The 21,220-nt window shown below is 42.8% G+C and overlaps 1 protein-coding gene across 2 annotated transcripts in view; it reads right to left on the reverse strand.

Annotated features, from left to right (window-relative positions):
- Positions 1-21,220, reverse strand: part of AMOT (angiomotin) — a 60,460-nt gene that overhangs the window by 36,871 nt on the left and 2,369 nt on the right. Inside the window, exons 2-4 of one of the 2 annotated variants that reach the window (XM_061178599.1) lie at positions 14,999-15,076; positions 8,474-8,622; positions 5,658-6,591 (exon numbers count right to left, since the gene is read on the reverse strand). In XM_061178599.1, the coding sequence (XP_061034582.1) occupies positions 5,658-6,529 (872 nt within the window). In that variant the 5' untranslated portion in view covers positions 6,530-6,591; positions 8,474-8,622; positions 14,999-15,076. Of the gene's footprint in view, positions 1-2,718; positions 2,745-5,657; positions 6,592-8,473; positions 8,623-14,998; positions 15,077-21,220 lie in introns of those variants that run through there. The other variant, XM_061178600.1, reaches the window with a different exon arrangement.

Raw genomic sequence — 21,220 nt, forward strand, 5'->3', positions numbered from 1 at the left:
ATAATTGAATGATGCCTTTTAGCAGCAATAATCCCAAGATTTGGAGGGGATTACAGGCAACGCTACCATACTATTTTTGACTTAACTGAATCACAAAATGTAAGGACTGGAAAGGCCTTAAAGAAATCCTTTAGTCCAACTCTGTCATTGGACAGAGGGAGAAACTGAGGTACAGAGAGGGGAAGTGATCTGCCAAATATTACAGAGTGAGTTAGTGGCAGTTCCAGGGTAGAACCTAAGTCCCATTTTCTGGTTCTTTCCACTACTATAATGCATTGATTTCCACCAATGTTCAGATTCCCAGCCTATTGCTTATAGAAAGTTCTAGAAAGAGAACTTTGGTACATGGTTTAAGGTGACTCTTCCATTTTTGTACCTAATACTGGACTATCAGCCATTAAGGGAAACAATCAGAGTCTGCAGATGGATCACTTCTACCATCACCACGACCAGGAAGAATATGTCGGTATACACTGAAAACAAAAAAACCTGTTCACCCCCCAGCCCATGCCCAGCTACCCTCATATACTCCCACATCCTGTGGATGCCTGTCCTACAGTTGATATTTCTCAATCCAGGGAAGACAGATGGCTAAGAGCACAGGATTTGGATCCCAACAGAGTTTGGAGACCTTTCCTACTGCTTACTTCATCTGCATGAACCTATTTTGTTCCCGAGGTCACAAATGAATTACAAAAATACTGGACTCTTCTCAGTTTTGAGCTCCATAGGAATTACAAAGAGTCTCCTATCTACCTCCCAATGAGAATGGTTGACCCTGTTAGTGATTTTACTTATGGGATATCCACTTAATCTTTGCACTAAATTGCATAAAATTTGTGGTGAAACTGGGACGAATCACCAGGAGCAATTAACTTTTAACAGGCATTCCAGATGCTAAAGCACATCCCTCCCACACATACTCCAGTTGTCATTACTGTTCATTTATCTCTCTCTACAAGAGATCCTCACTATGAGGGATTTTTACAGCTACAAAACCATTCCAAACACTTGCTCACAGATATCCAATAACCCAGATGTTCGCCAGAGCCCTCAAACCTGCTCAAGCCGAAGGTTGTCTCTCAGCCCCATCAATGCGTCTGGTGTACCCACATTCTCCCAATTTCACACATCTGTCACTATAAATAATTGTTGAATATTGAAGAGGGAAAAGTTTTTGTAGACAGAAGAATTTACATGGTTTTTATGATTACAACTGGAAAGTTGCTACCATACATAACCGTTATGTCGAGGAGCTCAAAGCACTCATTCAATCAAAAGCCTGGGAGCTGTTTATAAACTTATTTGGGGGAGAGTCTTCCTGCATTTTTCATGCTGTGGATCTTCAGTTTCCTCAGAAGTAAAATGGACTATGTGCTCTCCTTCCACTTCTAGTAAGAGCTATTATAATTTTTATATATCCCTAGAGTTAAAGCATGATGTCCTGGGATTTGTTGGGGCTTTTGTATATCTTGCGCAGAAAAGAAGGGCTTAAATTTCATGTTCTTCAATCCAGCTTTCAAATTTTAAGGGGTAAATGACCATATTAACCTTCATCCTCAGTGCCACGATTTGGAAACCCAAGGCCCGGGAGGTGTTCTCTTTTAAAGACTGAATGCCCAGTTGTGAACTGGGCCTCCTTCCCACAGCTCCCCTGGGTCCCATCAGCAACCCAGACCTCTCTCTCAAACAGACTGGCCACTGGCCTCCCTCCTGCCCTGGCCTCCCTCCTGAAAGGCCCCTCCATGCCCTGGACAGAACATGGCCTCCCAGGGGCCTTGGGAAAGGAGAGACCACAAGGTCTCTGGGAGGAGGTCTCCAGAGTAGGATAAGCCCAGGATGGCAGTGGCCCCGGCCACGACTCTGGGCTCTGCCTAAAGATAAGTGGAGAAAAGGCAGCTGCCCCTTGGGTTCCCCAGGCTGGAAAAGGGAGCAGACTTCAGTGCACCGTGATGTTGGGAAAACCAACGCAGTCCGCCCCTGGCAGGTTTGCAAACACGAAGCAAGGTTTGGGCAGTCGCAAAAGGAGAGAAAGCCCTCCAGCCAACGAACTCCATCTGGACTCCGGCATCCGCCCACCATGAAAAAGTAGGACAGTATTAACACTCCTGTGAATTTCCCCCTGAGAGAAGGGGGCTGAGGAATGACGGGAGTGGGAGCGAGCTGGGGGAATGTCAGAGGAAGCAAAACTACACTCAAGATTAAAAAATAATCAGAGTAATAGTAATAATAAAGGTGGCAGCTGGGTGAGCGGCACACTCCCCAGGTCCTTCCACTGCACAGCAGCAGGAATCTCTCCCCACTGACACATTAACCAGGAACAACAAGCCGCCTGTAGACAACACAATCACATGATCCCATGGACGCCCTGACCTGCCTCCCTGCCCCTTCCCTCCCTTCATCCTTCTCCTTCCTAAGACAACCTGGGCCCCAGGTGCTCTGCGGAAAAGGAGACCTGACATACACGCAGGACAGAGGCCAGTGACCAAAATCAGCATCTCCTCAAAGCCGGGGGAAATCTCTCCCAGAGACAGCTTGTGAGGACACAAAGGGAAAGCAAAAGCAGATCCATTGAGCTGACACAGCAACTTCCACCCTGCCACCTCTCTGACTGGAGCCCCTGCCCTTCCCAGACACACAGCCCCCCACACACACCCCCAACGCACACTATACACTCCTGGCCTACACGTGTGCAAGCCCGCACATGCACACTCTCACCAGAGCAGGTGCCAACAGCCTGGAACCCAATTTATTCTCCCCACAGAAACTGTGCCTTTCCCAGGCTCTGTGATGGTTACTCTCTGAATCCTGGAGAGGGCTGCAAATTCCTGATTGTTTCTCTTGCACAACCAGCTCCGCTCTGAACTACAGAGTTAGGTCACCCTTAGATTCCACTAAAAAAGGATTTCAAGAAACCTCAGATCTGGGCACGATTTCAACAATTGAAAGGAGGTGGCTGCTTTACAAACAGAAAGGATTTAATTTTTAAAAGCAGTTGATAAATGTATAAACCCCGGATGCAGAAAAGGCTCAGCACTTAGAAAGACAAAGATTCAGAAAAGTTTTAATTCTTCAGATGGCTTGGCCTTGTTTCCCATCTGGAGTTCTGGGCATTCAGGATATTTATTTTTTAAGTGGGGAGGAGGACATAGGGAAGATGAAGTAATAAAAAAGTCTGTTTATAACGTTTTGTTCATTTTAACAGCAAATCTCTAGCATTTCACCGCACCTCTAAAGGCCAACAAAGGTTTTTTGAACAACAGTTTGTTCAAAGAGCTTACTCTGAATCTTGATCTGTAATTTGTGGATTAAGAACTAAAGATTTTGTCTTCTAATCGTTTGGTGCTAGTGGCAGTTACTTGGAAAGGTACTCACAAACTGTCCAGCTAGTTGGTTAAAGGAAATAAAGGAGGAAAAATGTGCCACCACCTAAAAGTGGTATAATTACGGAAAGCAATTCAAGGACCTCCCCTTGCCAGTAATTTGTCAATAGGGGCCACACCCTCACCCCAGGCTCTGCAAAAATTTTATTGCCAGAGTTTGTCTGCTGCAGACCCAAAGCTCACAAAGAGCATCTTCTGGTTAGGATTGTCTTAGGCTTGATTATTCTTTGAGCATATCAAGCACCCTATTCCTCTCCCATAGAGGAAAAAAAAAAAACTGTTCCAGCAAACCTGTGTATTAAAATACCGCTCAAGAGAAGGTAATCAGCGTGGAATCTACTGCTTTGGGGAATAGAGCGAGAGAGCCACAGATAACATAGGAGGGAGGAGAAAATACAAATACCTTCCGGTTAAATATATGCAGCTAAGTTTCTCTGGTGGTTTAATCAGTATGGGGAGGGAAAAAAAATCTCTCTTTGGGCTCCTTAATATTTATTTAGGCAGATCAAAGGGCTTTTCTATCTAGCTTCAAACACTGTGGGAGTCATTTCAGATCACAAACAATGCTGGTGAATGAGTTCTGAAAATAGCTTTCCTGGGAAGGCGGGCCATGTGTTGAGCGGGGCTTGGATTCTGCTCCACACCCCAGCCAACACTCTCCCCTCCCACAAGGCAATACACTTGCAGCCCACTCACATACAGGAGGGAGGCCCACACACTCTTCCATGCTGATGAGAAGAGCAAAATAAAACCCCCCAGCTTCACTGCCATGTTGCTGGTTTGGATGGGTTTCCATTAAGCTAAGCAGTCCAATGGACCAACCCCTCCCTGGGTCTTCCGTTTCGTTGGGCAGATGGGAATTGGGTTCTTGCTCATTTAAACCGGAAGGGCCCTGTCCATTACCCCATTTCCTGTTTCAAGCCACTTATCAGACATTAGGCTCCTGCCCTTTGAAAGCTGCACAGAGGAGGTTGAAAAAGGTTAGGAAATCAGCCTGGGTTAAGGAATTAAAAAAATCCTAAACTGGCAAAGTTAGGGGTGGAGCCCAAAGTGAATTGCCTCTGGCTAAAAAACAGGACCTAGAGGTGAAAAAAATGAAATACCAGGAAATGCCAGGTGCATTCTCTTACCTTCACCCTACTCCACCCCCTGACTGCCTTCTTTCTTGAGTCACCCACTATACTTCAAGCCAAGAGACTCTTTCCCAAATGAGTAAGAGGGGACAGGAGGCAAAAAGTTAGGCATCAAAGAGATCACAGGCCTCGTCTAGGGGCTGCCTATAGAAAAAAGCCACCCATAACTACCCATGGTAACAAGGCAGGATACCACACATAACTGCCATCATTTTTGCCCAAGGTTGAAACCTTCCCTCTGTCCCATATGCTTAAATACTCCTGACTGGAGACATGGCCCCAACAGGAACAATAGGAACAATGAACAGAATCATAGAATCATAAGGTCTGGTTGATACAGCAATGAGTCAATGGGTCCCTGAATAATTCAGAAGTACATTTGGGAATTAATGAATATACAAAACAGTCCTCCTGAACTAACGGCAAGTTGTACAGAAGCCATGGGAATATTTTTCCTTCTGCATTTTAGCATCTATATGATATGAGGTGAATTTAACTTTGATGTTTAAAAACGTCACCGGCAGCTAACAAACTCTCTACAGAAGAAAGATGAAGCAGTCCAGACTTCATGAACTGCAAGGAAGTACAAGGCAAGTCACATTCTGAACCTGCACATATATAGTTCTCCCAACAATAATATCTGGATGTTTGTTTAGTGTCTGAGAAAATCATACAAATTCTGCAGAAAGATCTGTTTGCAAAAATTAGTGAAGAGAGCTTTGTGGAGGAGAATAAATGAAAGTGATAGGATATTCCAGACTCAAGCGCAAGATAATTTACTTCCCCTCAAAGAAGGGCTTAATAACTCACAAGAAGAGGAACACTGACTCTTCCTTCAATATCTGAGGAGACAGGACAGCTGAAAAGCTGCTGAAATCAAGACTTGTGCTCCTGTTCAGCCACTAGGCAGTTGGGGCCATGCTCAACCTATAAAGTCAAGGGTATGTTAATACAGGGCTAGTGACGGCTGAAGAGGCTAGAAATTCAGGTTGGCAGGAAATTTGCTAAGCCAGGGGCCAGCCATGCACTGCAGAGTTTGTTATACCAAACACCTGCCCATTCCTTCCCTTAAGATTCCCAACACACAGCAGAAGCTGGTTGGGGATGAGGTCAGGGAATGACAGAAAGGGAACTCTCTTACCTGGCTGCTCCATACTCAGGGGGATGCTGATACCTCATCAGTTGCCCCTCTGTTCTCCCTGGCTGGTTCAGACGATGCTCACTATAGAAGTGCCCTGGCTCTTGGGGCTTGCACACTACAGATTGGGGTGGCATGCCCTTGAAGGGATACTCTGGTGGGGGGCCTCGGTGTTCCATGCCCTTCAGGCTATGCTGGCTGGGAGGTGGCCCTTGGGCCTTGTAGAATTCACTGGAACTTGTGGGATTCTTGTAGAGGTCATTGGGTTGTGGTGGGGAGAGGGGAGCGCTGGTAACAGGCGGATGGGCCTTAACTCCACTGGTGGCCAGTGACATCTGCATTAGTCGTTCACTCAAGGAGCGAACGTGTCCTTGCTTAAGGTCTCTGAGTCCTTCATCCTGATGCATCTTTCCAGGATTGAGCCGCTGAACTGACGGGCGTCCCTCAGTCCTCATCTTCTGGTTGGTCACTCCAGTGACATAGAAGGCAGCTCCGACACTGGCATGCTGTTGGCCCCGAAAGTACTGGGACTGGACCTTGGCTTCCTCATAGGTCGGGAGTTCTTCATTATTCTGCATTCGAGGGGAAAGCTGCTTCTCCATGATGATGTTTTCTGACTGGATTTCCTGCCCCTGGGGTTCTTGTCGAGCAGCATGAGCCACAAGCTGTTGGTGGTGGTCTTGGGGACTCAACACATCATTCTGAGGGCCTGGGTTCCCACTGCCACTGGGGAAAGGAGGGCCGTTCCCTGTGGCTTGCTGGTGTATGGCAAGCAGGTTGCGATTCTCATTAGGATTGCCATAGCGGAGCTGCTCTTGTAGCAGACGCTGCAATACTGTGGTTCCTCCACTTGGCTGTTCTTCAGAATTTCTCATCTCTATTGCTGGTGGTGCCTTGTGAAGAGAGAGAGAAATTGGGCACCTGGGCTGCCCTTGACCTGGGAAGGGGAAACAGGAAGCTTAACATCCAGGTGATGGATAAATCAGTCCTCTAAAGGGGAAGAAAATGAGTATTTGGGGGTGAGGATTCCACTGCAGAGACAAAGTAGAGAACTGAATCTAGAATTAATCGGTTAATTGTTGGCGGCTTCTGGCTCTAACATCGACATGATGAGGAACTTGGAGGCATAAGAGCCCTCTGTTTCCTCTTTTACTTTTAGCCTGGGTTAAGTATTCAATCTTGACTTAACTCTTAAAAGCACTGGGGAAACGTGAAGCAGCCAAGTAGGGTGATCAGAGAGGGCAATTTTCCTAGGTCCTTACAAAGTTCATCTCTCTGTATTCTACTGAAATGAAAAATCCAACTCTTATGGTTGTGGCAGCGGGGGAAGGACCGTGAGGGAAATTACCCCATAGGCAGGATCTGTAAAGCTGTTCAGCATGTGGAGGGAGCTACAAAATGCCAAATAATAACTCAAATAAATAAAAAGTGAAGAGAGCTTGGCTTGCACCAGATAGAAATGATCTCTGCTTGATGCAAATCTTTTTCTCTGATCTCATAAAACTCTGAAACATATCTTTTTTTTTTTTTTAATCCTTTTGGTATTGTCCATTTTGGATACTCCTTGGCTTAGTAAGAGAAGGGCTTGGGATAATTGTTATTGACAAAGTTTCTCTTTCAGCCATCCAGAAATAGTCATTGAGAATTTGTTGTTGTTGTTGGGTAGGAGGAGCTTAAAGGGGAAGCCCTCTTTATTTGAAGTGTGCCACTGACAGCATTTAGAAATTGAAAAACTAAAAGGTCATCCTTCTGGAAAGGGTATGATTACCATATCCCTTCCCCCACCCCAATTCTTCTTAGGGAAATAATATGGGCTGAGTGAAATGGATATCAGTAGTAAAGACAACTTAAGACTCAAATTCTAATCATGCTATGGGTTTACAGGTTAACCTAAGCAATTGATTCCTCTTTTCTTGTCTTCCGTTTTCCCACCTGAAAAATGGTAGTAGGTGACCTCTCTCTTCTCTCTCTCTCTGCACAGCATAGTCTACGCAAATTCATTAGAGGCTCATAAAATCTTTGGACAGAATCTGTCTGTCATGTTAAGTCCTGCAATTCAATACTAATATTCAATAGTGAAACTTTCACTTCAAGGATCTTAAGTAGTGTTGGAGAATGGACATGATGTCACACAAAAAGTCACAATTAGGTCAACCTAACCAGCCTCGGGTTCCTAGATGAGAACTTTGGAGTCCTGGCTCCCAGGCCCTGACTTCTATGATTTGAAATAGTCTCCAGTCTCTCTGGAAACATGACCCCCTTTCCTTTAGTCTTGCAGGGATTGACCCAGAAGATGCGTGTGGTAGATGGAAAAAGGTCATCCCCCCCTCCTTTTGCACGTCTTGCATGATTACTGCTACCTGGTTTCTAATTGTTCTACTGAGCAGTTTCACCCCACAGTTAACCTTCCAAAGGCCCCTTTTAAATCCCATTCATCATATTTTGGGGGAAAGTACGCACCAAGGGGCTGAGCAACCTGCCCTTAAGTCCACTTTCCCTCTCTCGCAGTGACCCTCTGGGCCTCCTGTACTTAAACTGTCAGATTGCAATTTTCTATTAGGCTGACAGGTATAACATATAAATTTCTGCTGGTGCCTGAAACTGGAAAGATGACTAGAAAACTACTTCTCTTCTCTCCAAAAAATAGAAATGGGAGCATGCATGGTTCAAACAAAATCACTTAGAAACCCTTCCTGAAAGGCAGGGAAATGCAGACTCTGAAGAGCGCGCCACCCCCTCCCACCCCACACCCGCCCCGCCCTGCACACACCCGGGCTTGCACGCACACACCGGCACCCACTCACACCGATGGTCCATACCTATTTCTGCTTTCTTTTAGGCTTAAAGCCTTGCTCAGGATAGGGAATTCTTGCTTATGAGCAGCTCCAGAAACCGCAACGGCAGATTCCCTCTCCCCTAACACTCAGGTTCAGGGTAAGCGCCGCCAAGAGTCCAACCACTGGTCACTCTGAAATGGTCAGGAGGGGGAGGGAGGGAGAAATAAAAACGTCGTTTCTATTTTGCCACCAATGGCCAACAGTTAACCAAACCAGTCCTTCCAAGGGGATGACTTTACCTCCCGTGTGCTTGCCTTTTATGTGAGTGGCAGAGTCCATTTCCACAAGGACAAAAAGAAACCTCACTCTCCAGCGGCTGTGTTCAGGGGGTCGTCCAGTCTCCAGGGGATGGAAATGTTCAGGATTGCTCTGCTCTAGCCTCACAGCCCCCAGGAGCAGCTGCTTCCATTCTGACTTGGAATGGTAGGTGACGACAAAAGCTATAACCACTGTCACCTTTTGGGTGCAACATTTAAACTGCTATCAGTAGCAGGAAAGGTGAGTGAGGCTCACTGGCCCACATCCCAGAAGGGAAGGCAGTCATCAAAAGGTAGATTTTAGACAAAAAAAGAACACTCAGTGAAGCTCCTGATTTAACTGCTACAGCCTCAGAGGGGCAGAAGAAAACCCAAGCTTCTTTTCAACCAAGTCATTAAGTACTTGGTGCATCCTGGCTATTCCACACATTTGCCAGCCTTGTGCTAAACACAATGAGGGATACAAAGGACGCACAACACATAGTTCCTGCCCTCACAGAGCTTACAATCTGATCAATGGCCCATCCATTCTTACTGGAGTAGCAAAAGTGATTGCCCTTCTCCACACATAGCAGCAACTCTTCTCCAAGAAGATACCTCAACTTGCTTTCTCAGCACTTCCACTGCCCCGGTATCTCCACAAAAGGAAACTACTGGACTCACATTATAGAGACTAGATGCAAACGCCCACCAGATATGGATCTGACATAGTCCTCATTTCGAATTACTCCTTTGACCCTCAGAAAAGCCCTGCAGGTCCAACCAAAATGGTTATGAAACTGAAGGGTTTGTGTTTAGGTGAGAGGCACATGTTCTACATTCCTATTTTCTGCCCTGGCCTAGCCATGACTCACTCATATCGCTTAAAGGAAAGCCTTTAATCCGCACCAGGGACACCATTTGAGGAGCAAAGCAATGCAAAGGAAGCACACAAGCATCCCTGTATTTTGGGAGCATGTCCAAAACATCCAAGTTTAAAAAAAAAAAATCCACAAAACCACACAGTGATTAATTTAACATTATTTCCTTGCAATGTTGCCAAAAATAAAATGAACAGATATACAGTGAACAAACATGGAAATTTGTCTTTCCATCTTGTTTCGGTCCAATGTATAATCACAAGCAAAAAGCAAAATCATCTCCAATATGCAAGGTAATTATTTTTGGGTGTCTCCCCTAATTTCAAAACAGAGGAACAACTTCTAATTGGAATCAAAGCTGGGCTATTAACAGAGCTATGGTAAATAACCGCCGTGCTTCTATTGTCCAATTTTGAACAAAACAGTTGTCTTTTTTTTTCTTCAACTGAAACACACAGAAAACAGCCCAAGGCTTTTAAACTTGAGCCCCTGGTGAGAAACCACTACAATTCTTCTCCAGTACTATTTAGATTCTTCAAGCTGATTTTGACTGGCTTGCTCCTGACACCCAGCTCCTCACCAAGAAAACTTTACATATCCAAAATCTTACTCTCTTCCTTTAATTTTGTCCCCTCTCCTCCATATCCTTTTCAAAACCCAAACCACTTTATGTCAACCGGACACAGATTGTCCCTCCCCACCATCCCGCCCCCTGGCCTTTTTTGTTTCTGTTTAAAAGAGGAAAAGAAATCCGTCTAAGAAAAAAGCTTTGCTGATTCCTCTCCAGTTTACTGATTTTTTTTCCTTAAAGAACTTATGTTCATCTACATGATAAGAGTCACATAAGACGGGGAACACTACTCCATTTATTTACTAGAGAAAGGAAAGGAAAAGATTCCTTGTCTCATGCGCAAGAATTAAAATAGTTATGAACTCTGCAACCTTTAATCTGCCCACAGCTTTAATCATGCCACTGCCAGGGGTCTGACATCATCTTCAATCAATAAAATAACCTTGTTTCCCCTGGACAAACAGACTGTCCCTGAGGATACTTGATAGGGGAAGAAAGGATATCCATGGTTCTCTCTTTAAAAATGCAATTTGAATCTATATATTCAACTCTTTTGTAACAACAACAGGGCAGCAAGGCCAAGCTAAATTCTTACTCCATTTGCAGTCATCGGCCACTCCCAGTATACCTGAGGGGCTGAGCCAAAATGAAACACATTAGTGAGAGCCCAGATATTTCCCAAGCCAAGACCCAGAAAATCAACATTACAAGGTGGGCAGGGCAGACCGAATTCCTACCCTTCAATTAATTTTGAAATCTGCCTATAAGATCTTCTTTCTATCCCTTCTACCTCCTCCTCCTATTCTGCCCCCACCCCTCACTCCACCAACCAGGATAAAGAATCTAAGTCTAGGAAACCTGTTTCTCTGCTAAATCTTGGTCAACTTGTTTCATACCATTTTACTTCCAGCTAAATGGAAAGAAGCCAGTTCAAAGTTTCCCCTATACCTACGTGCATGTATTTGTGCATAAAACACACACACAGCCTCCACCCACCCACACACACCCACACACACCCACACACAACCTCCCACACAAAGATGCAAAACAGCCCACTGAATTCTCTCATGTTGGTCCATATTGTGGCCTGAAGTGTCCTAGAGAACAGCTTTCCCAAGAGTCTTGCAATGCAAGATACTAATTGCTTCCTTTGGGAGGTAAGAAACTAATGGTCCCTTTGCAGGTTATCCCTAAACTTTCACTGGGTAATGGGCAGGCAGTATAAATACCATGGTTAAAAGCCTGGGTCTAGAGTCACACTGCCCAAGTCCAAATCCTGGATCTATGACTTACTAACTGACTTCATACATGTCTCTTGATCTCCCTAAGTCTCAATTTCATCATCTGCAAAATAGGGCTAACGGTGCTCATACCTCAAAGGGTTGTTATAAAGATTAAGGGAAGTAATCTATGTAAAGTGCTAAGCTCAGAGCCTGGTACATAGTAAAGGCTCAATAAACATTATCTATGAATATTATTATTTCAAAGGGGTCTTCTTCTAGAAGGGTACAGCAATTTTATGAAGTAAGGGTTTTTTCTTTTGAACCCTTTATTTGCAACTCAGTCTTTTGTGCAGGTGTCCTTAGATAAGTGAAGGCTAGAAGCAGGAAGACTCTTGGGAGACCATCTAGTGCTTCAACCCTCTCTTTCTATAGATGAAGCTGCCAGAGCTTAAAAGTGGTCAGAGCCAGGACCAGAGTGCAGGTTTTATTACTCCTAGGGTAATAGCACTTCCACTACAATATATTATCTAGCATATTAGCTCGTACATAGAAGATGCTTAATAAATATTAATTAAATTGAATCGACTCTGGTTTTAACAGATTATAAACCTGGCTTAATGCTACATTCAATTTTCCAATTCCATTGTAAGTAAAATGTTAATGGCAGGAGGGAAAATTCAAAGACGTAAGAGGAAGGTGTTTAGCCAGAAGTATGGCAGAAGGACCCTGCAAAATCTCTCCTCTTTAGGCCACGATATGCAGGTAGGTTGGAGAGCAACAGGAATCTCCACTGATCAATGTTTCCAGGACCCTGTTCTAGGTCTTGTCAACATCATACCAACTTGGCACTTGCTGTTATTTAAGTTCAGCGCTAGCTTAAGAACAGGCTTTGAGTCGGCCCCACCTCTTCGCTCCTATCTCTACTTCTATCTAGATTAGGTTGGAAAATTATTTTAAGAACCACAATAAGTCCTTGGCATTTCCAAATCTTGGATCAGTGTCAGTTATCTGTTTCGAAGATGATAACTCAAGGCGTGGTCAATTTGGTAGTTTTACTCTTCTGAACTCTAAAACAATTAGCTTGAACATGGTAATAGGCAACAAAGGTGATTAACCCTAAAGTGTACATGAGCAGTGAAACACTGAGTAACAAGGAGAATCCTGTTGCCACCACCCCTCCACCTCCCTCCACGCACACCCATTCCAAGGGAGGAACAGATCACACCATCATGTCCTATTTCTTCTTGCCTCAGAAAAAGTATACGCAGTCCATGAAATCAGATTGAGCATAAACTGAGAAAAGTTTAAGAATATACCTACAAGCTGCCTGCTTTACCAATCTCCTGTCTTCACTGGCATACTACCCACTTTTATTTTTACTTTATTTTACAAGTAATATAAGCACAACATGCAAATATTGATAACAAAGAGAAAAAAACCACTCATAATCCCAGCACCTCAACCCAAGCATTGTTAGCATTATAGAATATTTCCTTTAGTTTTTTTCCTATGTGTTTTTGTATTTTTACAAAGCAGTGGAATATTAATGTACATATCATTTTGGGTCCTACATTTCACTTAGTCATCAGCACTTTCTCCATGCTGTGGCCATAGACTTCTTAACAAACATTGTGTGTAATAGTCCATTAAACCAGTGTATCAAGATTCACCAACCCATTCTCCAATTATTAAGAGATTTAAATTGCTTTTCATTTTCTGCTAGTCTAAATCATGTTACAAAAACATCTTTGTGATTTAGCCTTTTTTTCAATATTTTGGATTGTTTCCTAATGATAGTACCCCGGAAGTGAAATTAATGGGTCAAGGAACATGAATGTTTTCAGACAACCCACTAAAAAAATAAATAAATAAAACTAACAAAACACCAAAGCCCCATGAAATCTCTCCATTTAATGAAAAGTTCTCCTGCTCCCATTTTTCCACCAGGGCAGAGCAGGACTCCTGGGAGGGAAAGAAGCCAAGAGGAGCAGTGTAGTATCCCAGTGGCTTGCGAAATGGCAGAGTGGAATGTGGGCTCCCCTGTGAATCCAGCTTGCATGCACTTGCCCCAAATTGCCACCCAGCCAAGAAGCTAATTAGTAAAAGCATCGGGTGGGTGAGAACAGGTTCATGGCCTGTAATGGCTGATATCATGTTTCATTTTTGCCCTTGGAAAGATCTGACAGTCAGCTCAAAGACATTCAGTTCTAGTGACCCAATGTGCTACATTCTGAGACTTAAATCTGTTAATTTTCAGAACCAATCTTCAATATATTTTAAAGGGTATTTTGCTGTATAGAACTAAGCATACATGACCCATGAGCCTGTATGTGTACCTCTATTTTCAACCACGGTTAAAGAGGCACATTTAAGGTCAGCCTTGTTTAATATTATATGACTAAGTGGCACCTGTCTTACATGGTCAATGTGTTATAGACAGAGGTTTATTTGCAGATCCGACCATAAAAGTCATCCAGTCCTAAGGCAGGGGAGGCAACTGGCCAGAGATGCCCCTGGCTTAGCAAGAGCAGACACAACAAGCATTTCTTTCCTGGGCTGCTTTGTCAGAACTCTCAGAAGAGGGCAGTTCCGCTCTCCACCTTCTCCTTGAAGACTTTTCCCTAGTCCTTCTCCATCTTCCCCCTGCCCCCAGCTCTGCTCAATATGGAAATTTAATTCTCTCTTCTCAGTCTTCCTACGGGACTTTGGACACACATCTCTATCACAACATTTATCACCATATTTTCCACAAACTTTATTGAGCACTTACTATAGCCAGGTACTGTATAGGCCCTAGGATGGATAAAAAGGAGAAATAAAACAGAGTCCAGTCCTCAAGGAGCTCCCAGTCAAGCAGAGGGGTCACAATCCAATGGGAAACCAGAGGTACGAGCAGATAGCTCAGGCAATGCAGAGGACCCTGCAAAAAAACTCTGGGCCACCTGAACAAAACTTCCTAGAGGAAAAAACTCATGAGCTGAGTAGGAGACATAGAATCTGATAACCAATGTTGGGGAAGCTGAAAAGGGAGGAGTCAAAGATAGGTTGATATACATCTTCGAGAGTTATTAGCATATGGATAACAGGTAAGGTCAAAGAGTGGGCTGGATCATATAGAGTAGGAGCAGAACAGAACCAAGGATGAAGCTAAGGATAGACGCCTGAAAAAAAGTGATCATTCAAGGGTCAGGTACTTTGCAAATGCGGGAGTGAGAGAGAAATTCCTTTATTTACACTGCACGGGTTTTCCCCCACATACCTTCAATCTAGACCTTGTAGTACACCGCTCCCGGGACAGAAGTCCCCAGTTACAATGCAGAGAGAAAAAATGAAGTTAATTCTTGTCTTTTATGCTTCTAAGTACCCAGGTAGAAATCATTATAATAGGCTGAGCCAGGAATGGAAGTTGCAATCTTAGAGGGCATGGACTGGGTGCATGATTTTCCTCTGTATCCTTCCCAACACCTAAAATATCAACTGGTACATAAAGCATGCTTAATAATTGCCTATAACTTTCCAAAGACTTTGCTAGAGGCAACAGAAAGAGAAGAAAAGGAATGAAAGACATAGAATAACAATAACAATAATACTCTTACCTTAAGTTTCTCAGCCTTTCTTCTAAGGAGACAAGAGCTCTTTCACTTCTGTTATCTTATTTGTCCTTCTCCGCAGCTCTGTGAGGAAATAAAGGCCGATGTGATTAATTCCATTTTACAACCGGAGAAGCTTAAGTCCAGGACAGATAGCTCATGATAATTAATTTGACCAAGGTTTCACTCTGGCTTACTGGTGAGGTCAGGATCAGAACCCAGGTCTTGTGACTTCCTGCCCTGTGCTGGGTTACTAGACACAAACTTCTACAGAACTGACTCTCCAGTTATTAAGAGGACAGTTCACAGGAGAAATTCATTAGGAAAGCAAATTCCCTAGGGAGTCCAACCGTCTCTTGAGCAAGCCAGCGCACTGCACCTGTAAGAAAATATCTAAGACATTTCCCCATACCAACACTAGAACGGCTGGATGTAATCGTTCACAGTCGTGCTCCACTAACATAATTGGGAGCTCCCCGTTTTGTTGTACCCCTTTTGAAGGGAGCTCCATCTGCCTTCAGTCTGGTTTTTGTGTCTGAGTGGGGCTCAGGTGCTGATTGCAGGTGTGGCATCCAGCAGGTGCATGGACAGAAGCCAGCATTTCATATCTTCATACCAAAGGGCCTGAGTCACTCCCCAAAGGCAGCTGCTCCTCCTCCCTCTGACTTGCAAGCCCCAGGAGCCTGTCTTGACTGAGTTGCCACTGCAAAACCAAATCTAGACCCTGACTTCTCAGGAAGGGGTAGGGTGAAATCAGTTAAACTACAAATTAGATAACTCAGCCAACTCCCCCACTTACTCTCCAGAACTAGTGCAGGCATATGCCGCAGGCATAGCATCAGGGAATATATGTACAGAATGACTGTCCCTTACTAGTTATGGGGGAAAGGAAGACTACAGCAGACCCATATTACATATTTAGCTACAGAGCACTTATTCTATTGCAAATGGCCTTGAACCCTCAGGAGCAAGTATTCATTTCCTTACATAAGATGGAGTACAGTAGAAAGAACATGCTAGAAATCCTGCACTCCAGTTCCCATCATAACCACTCTCCTTCAGGCTGCCAAGGGAGAACCACTCAGTGTAGTCACAAAAAGTACCAGGACAGAAAAGTCATCACGTTGTCCTAATGGAAGCCTAACTGAGAGCCTGAGGCAGACAGAATGTTCTAGGGGGTAAAGGGGGGGGGGGGTCATCAAATTTTTCTTAGCTCCAAAAATTTTTGTTTTAAAAAGAAAGCAGGGGCTTCCCTGGTGGCGCAGTGGTTAAGAATCCTCCTGCCAATGCAGGGGACAAGGGTTCGATCCCTGGTCCCGGAAGATCCCACATGCCACGGAGCAACTAAACCCGTGCGCCACAACTACTGAAGCCCGCGCACCTAGAGCCCATGCTCTGCAGCAAGAGAAGCCACCGCAATGAGAAGCCTGTGCACCGCAACGAAGAGTAGCCCCCACTCGCTGCAACTAGAGAAAGCCCACGCGCAGCAACAAAGACCCAACGCAGCCAAAAATAATAAATAAATAAATTAATTAATAATAAATAAATTTATGTTTAAAAAAAGCAATTTGCCTCCACCAAACACACACACACACACACACACACAGCAAAGAGAAACTAATTGTAGGAGGAAAAAAACCCCAAATGTTATTTTAATAGAATGGTTTATTGTCATTTGTCATATTTCTTCAATTCATATGGGAAACTCAAATTAACAAGCTTTAGTTTACAGCCCATGATCCAGAAAGTAAAACTGGCTACTAAACTAAAATGTGATCACTGTATATAAACAGAGTGAAAGAAAAATCTGAACTGAAAACCTAAATGTAATAAAGAGGAGATTAGATTTCTTCAAAATAGGCAATCTAAATAATTTTCCCCATCTGTGATTTTTATCTTAGTTTGCTATCACATGGAAAAGAATGTCATTAATACAATGCAAATCCATGCCCCTTGAAAACAACCAAAATGAGTAAGTGATGTACTAATTAGCTTCCTAATGGGGAAGGTTTTAATTGAACCATTCTATAACAACCTTCATCAAAGTTTCCAGGGCAACTTCATAAAAGGATGTCAAAGCTGGCCCATATTTTTATCCCCTTAAAAATAATTCTCAATGCACAGAAACACGGAAAGCTTATTTCTCTTCAATGCTGTTAACACTCAGGCCACTACATTTTCTGATGTCAGCAATCTCCTTCCCACAAATATTCCAAGTATGCACCACCGTCATTCTCCTTTCAATTATGTGGTTTCTCTGCTCCTTTACTGATTGAGTCCAGGCCTCTCGGATAATGAGAAGCATGTGCAGGGAAAATATGCTCTTAAAAAACACATACATCAGTTTCATCTGCATTATGAAAGGGGGGGGGATCATTTGTCCATATCAAAAGGATCAAAATGTGAAGTTTGCTATGGGATATATAAAGGAAAAAAAAAAAGATCAGCATCAATGCCTAAAGTTGGGGGGCAGTTATTGTGATCTGAAGCAACACCAAAAAGAATAAAGAGGACTCCCCCAATCCACCCTTTCTAGCTTGGCCACATTTATACTTAATGTTATCTTAATGTTGCTTTGGGGGGTATTTAAGTTCTGACATACACATGGAAATGAGCCACGAATTGTACAGCAAGCATAAATATTCCATCATTAATAAAAACCAGCTGTGTATAAAACACTACAATGGCTGGGTTTCAGTTACTGGCTATCATCAGTATGTGTCACAAGCAAATGTTACTCAAAACTTTCCCCCTTAAAACACACACACACACACACACACACACACACAGATACATGCAGAATTTTTTTTTTTTACTCTTTTTAATCTTTTGGAAGAGCTTTGAAGAACTCACTGATCTCTATGGCACATACCAACTAATGTCTCTTTTTGAAGCTATTTTTCATCACCCCAGCAGATGCTAGAGTCCTCTTATTAGAACTTCAACTTACCACATAAAATGACAATGCTTAATTTTTTATAAAAGCCAAGAGGGTCAATAATACAAATGTTGGGACAATCAATTATAGTCAGTAGGGCATTTGAGGCACCAAAGGGCACTGTATAAGAGAGCAAAGCTCATTAAAAGTGAACACCTGCTCAGAACCCTATAATAAGCCTGCTCCGCCATCATGCAGACACCTTTCATCCAATGACCTCAAAGCATGTGCCTAATATGAAGCATGCCTAAACACCTCTGTGAAATATTAATATCCTTGCTTCCCAGAAGGGTAACTGAAGCTCAGAGCATCTAATTCATTTACCCTTGGTCACATGGCAAGTCAGAAAGGGTTGGGCAGAGAAACCCAGAGCCTGGCTTCAAGTCACGCAGTCTAATGGTATTTCATGGAGTCGGGGCAATAGTGAAAGTGACTTAACAAATGTCAAGGGCAGCCTATACAGTTAAAAAAAAAGTAGATTTTCAAAAATCACCTTAGGAGATGTTAGCAAATATATCCATCTGCATTTTCCCCATGAACACATATCATAAAAAATGTTCCTGTACTTAACTTGGTACTTTCTAAGTACTAAAACCCATACTTTACTTTCCTATCCTGGCTAATGAAATTTAATCTAATTTATGAAGAGCCATTGGTTTCCAGGAATGAGTCCATCCAAAATTGGAGATCATATGTATACTATACCTTCATTATCAAAGGAAAATTAAAGGACCGTGTAACTGAACTTTCATTATATGGTAAAGCCTCAAATGAAGAACCTCTTATGTGTGGGTCATCCTGCTACACCTACATGTCTTTTATTTAATTATCTAAAGCCCTTAGTTTCCTTACTATTATTTATTCTAATTTAAACATATTATTTTCAAAGCTATTAAAAATTTTTGTGCTTTCCCGCTTTTCCTTTCTCATTTGGGAGATTTCATAGTCTACCCAAATTTGTACTCTCTTGATGCGATATCATGATACAGTGATTTAAGAATCATTGCTAATGATTTAGACAAAGTAAACAGTGAATCCTAGTTTTCTTTCTGCTTAATAAGAGTGGAGGAAGGGTAATGAGGTCAAGGGAGTAGAATTAAAAGCCTTGCTACATACATGAACACCCTAAATTACAGAAATGGTTTAGGGATTACTTACTTACTAAATCTGTTCGTTTCTTCTGGCATTGGAGGAACAAACATGTGTGATTCCTCATATGTACTCAGTCAGGTTCTGACTTCATTCCTCCACATAGGTTTACAAAGCTAAGTCTTAGGTGAGCTCTTTTTAAAATTTAAAAGCAGCATTGTACATTTCTATGACCTTCACTCTGTAAAATTCATACAAGTACAGAAACAAGGACTTGAAAGGAACTAGGAAAAATGAAAACAGGTGATCTGTTAGGATGATGGGATTCTTGATGAAGTTTTGGGCAGGGTCTTAGCTTTTTAATTTGATATGTTGTTAAAATACAAAACACAATGCATTTATATTGATATATTGATTATTGATATCTCCTTAGAGGTCTTTTTTGTTTGTTTTTTTGTGTTTTTTTTTTTACATCCAGGTGACTACATGATTGCACTTCTAACAACCGTTGCACCTCATTCTAGTAGGAATCATTCACATTCACACCAGAAATCGAGGCCTAAGAAGAGAACCATAAGCTTTTGATAACTGGTTCTCAAAATCACGCTGTCCAATCCCCCACAATTTACAGAGGAGGAAACTTGCTAAGGGTGGTAAACTGATTTAGAGTTGGGCCCAGAGCCAAGTCCCTCTCACCAATAGGCTCACTAGGAAAGCTTATTGTGGATTCTTTGATTAAAAATGGCATCAGTTGCTATTATTTTCGACAGCCTTGCTAGATACATGAACAGAATACCAGAAAAAATTTTCTGGATCCTTGGGTTATTCAAATACAACAACTAGAATTTAAATCTTTTACCTATATGGGATAGAGTCCCATCCTTAGACTTACCAAAATCCATGAAGTCTGATATATTTCCAGAAAATCATACTAGCTCTCTTCTACAAGTAGATGTAGGCTGGGGCTAAACGTGGCCAGCATTATTACAAGCCAGAATGATTTAGACAATTAACTCCATGCCATGTAACTAAAAGATTTCAAAGGCCAAATAATGGCCTCACTTAATTCAAGAAATAATCATTACAACAAAATTCTAATGCCTTCCTTTATGCAATAAATATGTTTCTGAGCAGTCTCAGTTATAGTGAATTTTTATATATCAAGTCATAGTTCAAAGGCACTAACTAGGAAAGCTATTTCTTTCAAAGAAAACTGTAGTGAATTCTTTTATAAAGCAAATGACCTCCTATTTTCCTGCTTTTTCCTTTTTTCTAGTTCAGATTTTGTGTGTTGTGTGTGGAAGGGGAGACATCCCTCCTTTCTCTGTTTTAAAAGGGGTCAGAAGCCCACCATGGAGGAGAGTAAAGCAGTATGGGCAGCTTGTTTAATGCCCCCTTAGTTCCTGAGACCAAATTCTAACCTTTGACTTGGGGGTGGGACCCTAGATTTTGGACCAAAGTCCACAAAAGGCAGCAAGAAACGAAGAAGTAAGCAAGACTAAAGACAACACATCATAGTAAACCACCAACGAAAATTCCTGGAGACAGGAAATCAATGGAGCACAATTCTAAACAAATTGGTTTAGTCCCAAGCTAATTAACTTGTCAAGCAGATCTCCAAACCCACTCAATCCATGGGGGAAAGAGGTGATGTAATAGGAGATTTGGGAACATTTACCCATTTACCATCCTAAAAGGCTCAGCCACGACCACACACACCTCTCTCCACTCCTTTCAGTGGGTTTAAGCTGGGCTTAATGGGTGCAAAGGACAATTTCTTCCAGACAGTCCCTAAGAATAGACTGTTCTCATGCATTCCAAATGCTCAGTCTCAATGGAGGAGGCTACCTGGTCACAAACATGTCTCAAGAAGGAATATATCCTCAACACTTCCTCATTGGTAACACCCCCTCACCCCAACAAAACACAATTTCTAACCATCCTGAGAACTTTGGGGCACTTTTGGGGGGAGAAAGGAAAAGAAACCTTAAGAGGAAAGTAGGAGAATGTGAGAAACTCCTCTTGTCTCCAAATGGAAAAAAGCCCTTAAAAAGTTGGATCGGAGGAAGAAAGGGGGATGGGGGAGAAAGACTGCTTAATTACAAAGACACCCTTTTAAAGAAGGCACAGGCCCTGGGAGAGGGCTCTTAGGAGAGGCACAGAAGCCGATGTACCCACTTAGCATTCTGGCACTCAGTGGG

This window comes from Eubalaena glacialis, chromosome X, assembly GCF_028564815.1.
Source record: "Eubalaena glacialis isolate mEubGla1 chromosome X, mEubGla1.1.hap2.+ XY, whole genome shotgun sequence".
NCBI classification, from domain to species: domain Eukaryota; kingdom Metazoa; phylum Chordata; class Mammalia; order Artiodactyla; family Balaenidae; genus Eubalaena; species Eubalaena glacialis.